Genomic DNA, 10,840 nt, shown 5'->3' with positions numbered 1-10,840 from the left:
ATTAGTTCATTGAAACATTTTTATATTTGTGGGGTTTTTTTTTTTGTTTTTTTTTTTTTATTGTGGCAGAGTTCAGTTTCATATAGAGGGGCTTTGAGTGGTTTTATTTGTTTTTTTTTTTTTTTGTTTTTTTTTTTTTTGTGTTTTTGTGGTGGAGAGCATCACTAAGTTTACCAATGAAAAAGCAACCTGGTTTTACTCTGTAGGGGGCGATGTAAAAAATGCCGACTTTTAAAGGAATTTTATATTTACTAAATTTACCAACAGTATGGGTTGTTTTTGAGTTTTTTTGTTTTTTTTTTATCTCATCTCAATTAAGTAAGACTTTGATGTTCACAACTAAAAAAATAAATAAATAAAATAATAAATAAATAAATAAATTGTTTTACGACAGGAGCTGCTGATTTGCGTTCCTCTCGTCCCGACTGCGTCACTTCCTCTCACGCCGGCGCTCTGTCGAGGTTTCACGTCGCCGTCAAGCTGTGATCATTTAACGCCCCGCTAAGCATCTCAGAGTTTTCGGTAAGTTGGCAACAACATTTATAAAGAAGCACGAAAAACATCTGCATCATCTGGGACTGTTAGATTATTTAATGACACAATCTGCAGCGTTCTGGTTGGTTTTACGGCTGCTAGCTTAGCCGTCTCGCGGCCACCTGGTTCGGCAACTCGCGTTGGCCTTAGCCGCTTTAGCTTAAAGAAGTCAAGGATTTGTTATGTTAATTAATCTAAGTTTAGTTTGAGCACATTTCAATGATTGCCTGTCAAAGCTCCTAAATTAGCAGCGACTTTTTGTCAAATGTTTGTAAAGTTTAAGTGTGAACAGAAAATGCGGCCCAGATGCCGAAGCAGGCTCAAGCAGAATGAATAAGTCAGAAACCTACGGAAGCCGAAAACAAACATTTTCGCCTATACTAATGGTCCTGCAGAGATCCTTCAGAGACAGGCTACTGCAGGCAAAGCATGAAGGCGTTTTTTTTTTTTTTGGGGGGGGGGGTCTTTGTGGAGTGTGCAGAAGAGGGAGGTGGAGAGAGTCATGGCATTTTCACTGGTTTCATGCACAGCCAGGTGTGAGCCATAAGAAAGTGATGGATGTTGGAGAAGACAAAGTTTGGGTCAGTGATGATTTGCCCACTGCGCGCTGATCAATGCCTGATTCAGTGCATTGCTGGAGAAATCAAAGCTGTTTGTTGCCTGAGACCCTGACATACTGCTGAAACTGCCACAGATAGACCTGTGATGCTGCGCTTTGGTGGTTTTACACTCTGTTTTCCACTCTGATGTCAGGTCATGGCGAAGTTTCACGCCCCTGTAATCCAGGACAACCCGTCCGGATGGGGCCCGTGTGCGGTACCGGAGAAGTTTAAAGACATGCCGTACCAGCCTTTCAGCAAAGGAGATCGACTGGGAAAGGTTTGTTCTTAGTTATTTTGTTCTCAGAAAAAACTCAGCAGTGTTGGGTTCGGTACTCAAAAAAGCAATTAGATATCCGTTTCATCTTCAAGTTGTTATGAGATTCCTCGTTACTACGTTTGAAAAGTACTTAGTGATTTACTTGACAGGTTTTTATAATTTACCGCCTAAATACACTTAGCATGCACCATGTAGATACTTGCTGCCACAACTGTAAGAAATATGTCTAAAAGCAGAGTGTAATCTCTCAGCAGCTGATTGATCAGCTGATTTTACACAGAGGAGTTTCCTTCCACTGATCTGTAAAGTCAAATGCAATCACTCCAATAGAATAAATATTGAGTTATAAACTGTCCGGTTTTATTCTAAGAAGTGTAGAAGTGGACACCCAGCAGTTTCTACACTCAAATTCATGTCTATGGCAACATGTCCAGGCAGTCCCACACACACACAAAGCTGCATACGCACGCACCACTAAACAGATCCAAACCTCACACACAGGGGAAACACAGCCTCCGGTAATGCAGGGTAGCATGTTCCTACAGTACAGCAAAGTAATTTAGTTCCTGATATTTTAAGTGTAATGCTTTGCTTTATTTCCCGAAAAAATAATAGTTACTGTAACACGTTACAAAATAACCCCAACACTGGAACCCGGGTGTGGTGACTGTGTGTTCTCATGTTTGTGTGTGTTGGATCTAACAGGTTGCTGACTGGACTGGAGCGACTTACCAGGACAAGAGATACACAAGTGAGTGAGACTTGTTTTGGTGGGACTTATTCTGATTTAAAATGTTTTCACTGGAAAAGTTTGCTTGAGATTGTATAAAGATTCTCATGATCGCTGCAATTATTTGTCACAACCATAAATAAATCTTTCAACGGACTTTGTGTAAGAATTCCTTCCATCTAACATTGAAATTGTGTATTGAATTCAAATTAATGTTGTACTGTAGCGCCTCAACCCTTCAAACTCTTATTGCAACAACGGTAGCTTGCATGGGTCAAAAAGCTTTGACAACACTTAAGCAAGTAATCTCCATGCTATGCGTGTGTTCTGCTCGGATACTGAAGCAGGTTGATCCACTGACCTGGTTTAGTGCATGAGCAGAACATGGAGATGACATGTTGAAAACATAATTCCAGCCTCAGCTGTCCAGGAAGAACACATACAGTTCCTCTGGTGGACCTGTATGCTGACGTGGTTTCAGTCGTGGTAACACTGGCATTGGGGTGTAAATGTCGGTGGGAAGGCTTTATAAGTTGCATGTACTGTGGCAAAAAGCTGGCGCCTACCGTGACTTTGAAAGCTACTGAAACCACGTGAACATCGACTTTTGTACCAACGAGGCTGTTGTATTTTCGCAGGATCGGTTGTTGCGCTGCTAATGCTAACGAGCGACAACAACATTAGCTTTAGGCTAATTTAGGCAGTACAGTTGACATACTTGTGGAGGAGAAAGCTGCAACATCACCGTCCCTTGTAAAATCTTTCTCCTCCCCTGAGCTCTGTCCCCCCCGGGGGGAAGGTGAACGGAGGCATGCTCCTGCTGGGTTAGTATGCCTCTCTCACTGATCTTCTCTGGCAACGTCTCAATTGCTGTGCACTGGGTTGCAGTGAAAACCCTTCTTATTGCACATTAGTGGTATTTGTTGCTTACTGGGAGGGGGGTGTGGCTGCAGACCTCCACTGTACAGACAGTTCGGGTACAGGTGCCACACTCAGGCTACCTCCCCATCAGCAAATAGTATGTTACCGCTGTTTTGGCGTCTGGATCTCACTATAAATTACATTAAGCACAGCGTACTGTCTCCTTTCATCATCAAAAAAATATGTTTCAGTTAATAATCTCTTTGTGTTTTTGCCAGTCTGCTGATTTTAATGAAGTCCAAATCAAATCAAGCTTTATTTGTATAGCACTTTTCGTTCTTAAAAACAAAACAAAGTGCTTTACATAATAAAACAATTTACATCAAAATAGATAAAACACACACACACGTACATCCACAGTCCCCTTACAACCATCCACAACCACCCGTGCCCTATTAGCCCAATAACAGTTAAAAGAAGAGGAATGGCCAGGTACATGTGCACCAGATAGGGACACGATATCCTCAGGGTGCGTCTACACAAAGGGCTACCCCACCCGGGCCGTCACCATGGGGACCACTCGGGTCCGGGCAGACAGGACCCACGCCACAACTGTAAGGCTTCAGCGCTGAATCCTGACCCACCAGACAGGGACAGCCCCCACAGCAACACCCATGCAGTCAGAGCAAGGGCAGCCCTCGGTGAAGAGGACCCCAATGAGGATAGAACTGGAGTGATAACAACACAAAAGTAAAATCCATCCAAAAATAAAATATGTCCTAATATGTAAATAAATGTATAAAATATATAAATAAATCAAATTAACTAAAAAGAAGAATAAATATACAGTTTTGCTCATATATATTCATGCCCTTTTTATTAAAGAAAAGGCTGAATTTACAACAGTCACTCAAATAACTGGAGACTTAAAGTAACAATAACAAAAAATTTGTAAAAATATAATTTAGTAATATTAGACACTGTTTTTTTTCATTTAATGGAGTTGAAGACAGGAAAAAAAAACAAACAAATTGGTCCTGGACAAATTAGAGCACTTTTCTGTTTAACAGTGGGACAAAATACCTGTCAACAGGTGCAGAAGTCTGACTGAGAGGAACAGAAAACACCTGACTGGAGCAGAAACATTAAAGGATTGTTCAATCTCTTCATTTGCATCATATGAATGCCACCCTGATTCCAAGTCAGTCTGTTTAAAAACTCATTTAGCTGAATAAAAACAACTTTTTAACAAAACAAAGACAACATTTTACTAAGAAACAGCAAGTTTGATACAGGTCTGTAGTTATCAAGAGTGTTGGGATCCAGATTACCCTTCTTCAGAAGGGGCTTCACCACCGCTGTTTTAAAGGTGGTGGGGAAGACACCCGTCTGAAGAGAGTAATTTATTATTAGTAAAAACTTGGACTAAAAGAAGCCATAAAATGTCTTGAACAGTGATGTGGAGATGGGGTCTAAAAGGCAGGTTGTTGGGTTCAGCTGGGAGAAAACTCAACCAAGCATCTTCGTATCAACCAGGACAAAACTCTCCAGCTTCTCCTGTGGTGAAAACAATAATTCAGATCTGTTAAAGTCAACACTGCATTTAGATAAAAGACCAGATCTGATGGCATTGATCTTACTTCTGAAGTGGTCTGCAAAGTCCTCACATGCTGTTTGTGATGGTTGCATGGAGGACTTATTAAAACCAGTGTTGATTAAAATATCAATGGTTTTAAAAAGGAACTTTTGTTGACTTTTGTTAACATGGAAATGAACCATGACACGCCCACTAAGTACGTTTACCTGAGCAGGAAGACCTAAAATCTTCAGCTTTTTAATGCATGTGAGATTTTTTGTTGATTGCAGAGACAAATCTCTGATTCTTTCTGTGTTATGTGTGTCTGATCATTATTTTCTTTCTTTGTCCTCAGATAAATATTCCTCTCAGTTCGGAGGCGGCAGTCAGTACGCCTACTTTCATGAGGAGGATGAGACGAGCTTCCAGCTGGTGGACACCGCCAAGACTCAGAAGACGGCCTACCAGAGGAACCGCATGAGATTTGCTCAGGTCAGAACAGGAAGCTGAGGCTGCATGCGAGTGTTGTGAGTCATAATATCAGTGGTGCAGTTTCACAATGGGCTTGTTTCCACAGAGGAACCTCCGCAGGGACAAGGACCGCAGGAATCTGACCCAGTTCAACATGCAGACGCTGCCAAAAAGCGCCAAGCAAAAGGAGAGGTGAGCTGCTCGCTGGAAATGCGCGCCCACGCCTGATTGTCTAAAGACACGAGTTAATGTGAGGTTTTCATCTTTCCAGGGATCGCATGCGCCTGCAGAAGAAGTTTCAGAAGCAGTTCGGTGTCCGTCAAAAGTGGGACCAAAAGTCGCAGGTATTCATTTTTCTTCTTCTTTCTTCTCCAACATCCCACCTGCCGCCGTGTTTGTAAAAGAGGTTTGTGCTCTCATACTTGCTGCCTGTGTTCATCAAGGCCCAGCTGAAGCCCAGAGACTCCTCTGTGGAGGTGAGGAGTGACTGGGAGGTGAAGGAGGAGATGGACTTCCCCAGACTGATGAAGATGAGATACATGGAGGTGTCTGACCCTGTTGACATGTAGGTGGAGCTCAGCTGCGGTTTATCCGCCGTCTGAGGGAAATACAGACGATGGTGAACCTGTTTTGTCTCGTTTCCTGCAGCGAGTGCTGCGGTGCGTTGGAGCACTACGACAAGGCTTTCGATCGGATCACCACCCGCAACGAAAAACAGCTGAAGAGCATCAAGAGGATTTTCCACACTGTTACAACCACCGATGATCCTGTCATCCGCAAGGTAGCGGAGTCTCCACACAACAAGCTGAGGCTTCTTTTTGCAAGTGTGTATCCACATTACTGTCTCATTTTGTCTCCAGCTGGCTAAGACTCAGGGTAACGTGTTTGCCACCGATGCCATCTTGGCCACCTTGATGTGCTGCACGCGCTCAGTCAACTCCTGGGACATCATCGTGCAGAGAGTGGGCAACAAGCTGTTCTTCGACAAGAGAGACAACTCAGACTTTGGTGAGACATTTGAGCTATTTAGACACTTCACATCGCTGCATGTCAACAATAATGCAAAGTTTTCACAGCTGCAGGCGAGTAAAGGTTTGTCATGCTACACTAAAGCCACAGTTTCAGGTTTACTAGATGGATTTTCATTTGCTCTGCTAACAAATTTGTCCTTTCAGAAGTTTATCAAAGTTTCAATTTAAACATCCTAATTTAACTAAATAATCTTACTGAACGAACTGAGTCAATCCAAAGTTAGAAGCTGCAATAAGCGCTGCAGAAAGCTGGCTGTGTAGTTCGCTGTATCAGCCAGCAGAGGGCGATCTTGTCTCATCTTAGTGTTTTATAGGAGTAGGAAGGCAATAAACCAGGAAGCAAAGTTTCCTTGGCAGGAAAACCACAACAGTCAGTCTAAGACAGCAGTCACCAACTCCCGTCCTTTGACAACTACCATCCTGCACGTTTCAGTGCTTCCCTGCTGCAACACACCTGACCCAAATCAGTGGCTCATTACCAGGCCGGTGCAGAAGATAATAGGGGTGGGAAAATCGAATTGAAAAATCGAAAATCAGGATTTGTTTTGCTTCACCATTTTAAAATAGATTTTTTTAACAAAAAATTGATTCTTTTTCATACAAATAAAAATAATTCATTATAAAATCTTTGTAATTTTTGTTGTTTTTATTGATCTTTTACTCGTCTTCTTGGGCATTATAGCAGCAGAGTGATGGTCTGGCTACTGTGTTGTTTTTTCTTAATTGAAATCATGAAAAATGATGAGCAAAAAAATAAGTTTTAAACATTTATCTTGTTTTTAATCTACAAAAATCAGCAATATCGAAGAATTGTGAGAATTGCAATTTAAATCGAATCGGCACCCTAAAAATAGGAATTGAATCTGGACAAAAGCATATCGTCACAGCCCTAAGAGATAACAAGTTGTTGGAGAACCTTTTCATCTGAATAAAGTGTGTTGTACCAGGGAAACACTAAAACCTGCAGGATACACTTTTGTTTTTGCCACAATTTTTCCTTAGTTTGTGTGTGTGTGTGTGTGTGTGTGTGTTTGCATTATCAGATGTTTTCCTGATAGTTTTATGGAGGGAAAAGTGTGTATGATGTGACTCCTGCAACATGTTATTCATGATTTAAGAAAAGTTGAAAGGGTCCAGAAGAGAAGCCTAATGATGGAAAACTGACTTTTGAGCAGCTGCTGTCACAGATGTGTGTTTGTGGTTTTCATCGGTTTTATTCGTTAAACTCGCTGAAACTTCCTTCCAGATTTACTAACCGTGAGCGAGACCGCCAACGAGCCTCCCCAGGATGAAGGAAACTCCTTCAACTCTCCTCGCAACCTTGCGATGGAGGCCACATACATCAACCACAACTTTAGCCAGCAGTGTCTACGCATGGTAGGAACACACACACACACACACACACACACACACACACACACACCGTCCAGTGAGTGGTTTCCCTTTGAGGATGTGTCACGTTCACTCCTTTTGTTCAGGGTGGGGAGAGATACAAGTTTCCAAACTCCAACCCGTTTGTGGAGGAGGACATGGACAAGAGCGAGGTGGCGTCTGTAGCCTACAGGTTGGTGCTGGATTCTTCATCAGAGACGTGGCGACGTCTTCCTCCCTGGCTCACATGGGGCGTTTGTGTTCCAGGTACCGTCACTGGAAGCTTGGAGAAGACATTGATCTGATCATCCGCTGCGAGCACGATGGAGTGATGACCGGCGCCAACGGAGAAGTCTCCTTCATCAACATCAAGACCCTGAACGAGTGGGACTCCAGGGTAGGAGGACCCGGATGTGGTTCTGAAAAGCCGATCAGTGATCGTTACAATCGGAGAAATGAAATGTCGCCAGAGTTTACTGTTATGCCTCTTCATGTCGACGTGATCGGAGCTTTTTTAACATTTACAACTCATGATGGAAGAGATCAAGACATTAGAAAAATTCCACCGTTTGATGATTTTAATTTTGTTTTGATACATTAATTAAAAAATTATTAATTCCAGTTTCATCTCATGATATTTCCTCAGAGTTAGTCTGAGTCCAGCTTGTTGGGCCAGACTAACAAGATAAACTGGTCCCAGTTTGTCATTTTTTAAATATAAAAATATGACTAATAAACTATGCAGATTTATTACGTTCGTTTCATAGCAACAAGATGGAAACAGAGATTTGTTTTGTCCTCATCAGTATTGTAATGGAGTGGACTGGCGTCAGAAGCTGGACTCCCAGAGAGGCGCCGTGCTGGCCACCGAGCTGAAAAACAACAGCTACAAACTGGCGCGCTGGACCTGCTGCGCCATGCTGGCTGGATCAGAGTACCTCAAACTGGGGTGAGTTCTAACGCCAGGAGTCCAGCGGATGGTGGGACAGTTGGGAAGGATGATCATTTGATGAAATGGAGGAAGCTGGGATTGACGCTACTCGCCGTTTGCTCCTCAGGTACGTGTCTCGGTACCACGTGAAGGACTCGGCGCGCCACGTCATCCTGGGAACCCAGCAGTTTAAACCCAACGAGTTCGCCAGCCAGATCAACCTGAGCATGGAGAACGCCTGGGGCATCCTCCGCTGTGTCATCGATATCTGCCGCAAGCTGGACGAGGGCAAATACCTGATCCTCAAGGACCCCAACAAGGTGGGCTGTTGCAGCAGAGCCGGGAACAGCTGTCCAGATGTTCCAGTAGGAGGGTTAATTAAGACGATACTTTTTCTTTTCTTTGTTAAACAGCAAGTGATTCGGGTGTACAGCCTGCCTGATGGGACCTTCAGCTCTGATGAAGAGGAGGAGGAAGAGGAAGATGAAGAGGATGAGGAAGAAGAAGGTATATTTAGTTACATAACAGACTTTTCTTCTCTGTTAAACTTCTTATGTCACGTATGAGTCTGTATGATTGATGGTTAAGTAATAATTATAAAAAAAACTTGTTATTGTAATAATTTCTACATGTTGGGAGAGAAAATATGCTGTCTGGTCTTTACCAGGTTATTAAGTGAGATGAACACAACCAACAGCTGGTGTTTAACAGAAACACAACCAGGTTGTTGGGTCTGTGTGGAAAAATAAGAACTCCTCCAGCAGCAACATGGAGGTGGAGCAGTGTCAGTCTTTATTTTATTTCATTTCATTCATTTTTACAAATCACATTAAACTACAGGGACACACCAATACATACATTGGATACTTGTAAAAATTTGGACTCCCTTGAAGCTATCTTAGCTTCTAAATGGGAGCCAAGACCTAACAGTTTACCATAGACATATAATAGGTGAACAATCCCACAATTTCCACCCCAACCCCCTAAAAATTAGATCCCCAGATTTCCTGAGGTCCACAGATACAAGACCTCAGCACAGGTATTGGCACAAAGAAAACCTCAAACTGTAGTTTCCATAACCAATGTGGACGCTGCTTTAGAGACAGATGATGGTTTATTGTGTAGTCGAGGATGTGAAAGGTGACAAAAGCCCTTACAAACCTGCACTTCTCATTTTAGATGAAGAGAATTGAAGTGTGGAGTCGACCTGGATGACCAAAGCAGCCTTCAGCAAACCTGGAGAAACTGTGTAATTCCTTTTAACATCAAATAAAGCAAAAGATGGGAAACTTGCTTTTTAATGCCTTCCTTTTTTTTTCTCTTTTCTCATATGTAGTTATGTATGTGTAGCTCTGCGTTCCCGCGGTTAGATGATCCACTAGTTTCTCCTGAAGGGAAGCACATTGATGCTGAATTAATTCATCTGGCTGCCGATCAGACCTGAAATAAAAAGCTTGACCTTCTATACCGGCGGTTTTCAACTCGGTCCTACGAGCCCCACCATCCAGTGGGTTTCACATGTATTTCTGCTTCAACACACCTGAATCAAATTAAGTGGATCTAACAGCCTATCAGGTTCTGCAAGACTCATTAGTTTGAGTCAGCTGTGTTGGAGCAAGGATACATGGAAAACCTGCTGGATTCCGGACCTCGTAGGACCCAGAGGAATACCCCAGTTCAACACAGACAAAAAGTTTGGGATATTCATCTGTTTGGACGAGGACATTTGATTTGACATTCTCTAAACATTAGAATGCACATGTACAACTTTTCAGTCTTAAAGTATTTATCAGACGACACACTGTTCCCTAATTAAAGATTAACCACCAAAACAAGTTTCAGAACCACAAATCAACCACTAAATATTCTGATTTTATGACAACTTTTATCTATACTGTCCTCTTCATCATACTCTTCACATATTTGACATCATCAGACCAAGATGACACTTAATATAGGACAAGTATTTGTACATGTGCACCACCTCAGTTTCATATCCTTCCAGTACACCTTGGAAGGAAATGAGCCTGAATGAGCCATTCCAGCATAAGCTACAGAAGTTTGCCATCCATTACTACTACAGTTCTGAGCAGTTTCCCCAGTTATCACCAATTTAAAAAAAAAAAAAAAAAAGTCCCACAGCATGATGCCACCACCACCATGCTTCAGTCTGGGGATGGTGGTCTTGTGGTGAGGAACCATGTTGGGTTTGCAGCAGATGTTACATTTTCATGGATGGCTAAAAATATCTATTTATCTGTTGTTCTATTTTTCTGAGCTGAAAACTTTCATCCAGACATTTGGAGAGTCTTCGTGACTTTTAGAGAAGCTTTCTGTAGTGTTTTTTCTTCCATAAAGTAGAGCTGTGTGATGGTAACGGCTTATAGTCGTCCTTTAGACGCAGCTACTGTAGTGTCTGTACACTGTTGTCTCCTGTGTTTGGTTTATTCAGCCAT

The 10,840-nt window shown here is 42.4% G+C and overlaps 1 protein-coding gene across 1 annotated transcript; it reads left to right on the top strand.

Moving 5' to 3' along the window:
* The first annotated feature begins 428 nt into the window (after nucleotides 1-428).
* On the top strand, nucleotides 429-9,677 carry eif3d (eukaryotic translation initiation factor 3, subunit D). The gene is made up of 16 exons (XM_079252314.1): nucleotides 429-522; nucleotides 1,288-1,413; nucleotides 2,119-2,164; nucleotides 4,936-5,072; nucleotides 5,158-5,243; nucleotides 5,323-5,395; nucleotides 5,495-5,616; nucleotides 5,700-5,832; nucleotides 5,912-6,059; nucleotides 7,329-7,459; nucleotides 7,561-7,646; nucleotides 7,721-7,850; nucleotides 8,260-8,402; nucleotides 8,512-8,704; nucleotides 8,798-8,891; nucleotides 9,564-9,677. The coding sequence occupies exons 2-16, from the start codon at nucleotides 1,291-1,293 to the stop codon at nucleotides 9,575-9,577; spliced, it is 1,659 nt and encodes a 552-aa protein (XP_079108440.1). The 5' UTR covers nucleotides 429-522; nucleotides 1,288-1,290; the 3' UTR covers nucleotides 9,578-9,677.
* The last annotated feature ends 1,163 nt before the right edge of the window (nucleotides 9,678-10,840 follow it).

This window comes from Telmatherina bonti, assembly GCF_933228915.1.
Source record: "Telmatherina bonti genome assembly, chromosome: 14".
NCBI classification, from domain to species: Eukaryota; Metazoa; Chordata; class Actinopteri; order Atheriniformes; family Telmatherinidae; genus Telmatherina; species Telmatherina bonti.
This window is presented reverse-complemented; position numbering and strand designations above follow the sequence as displayed.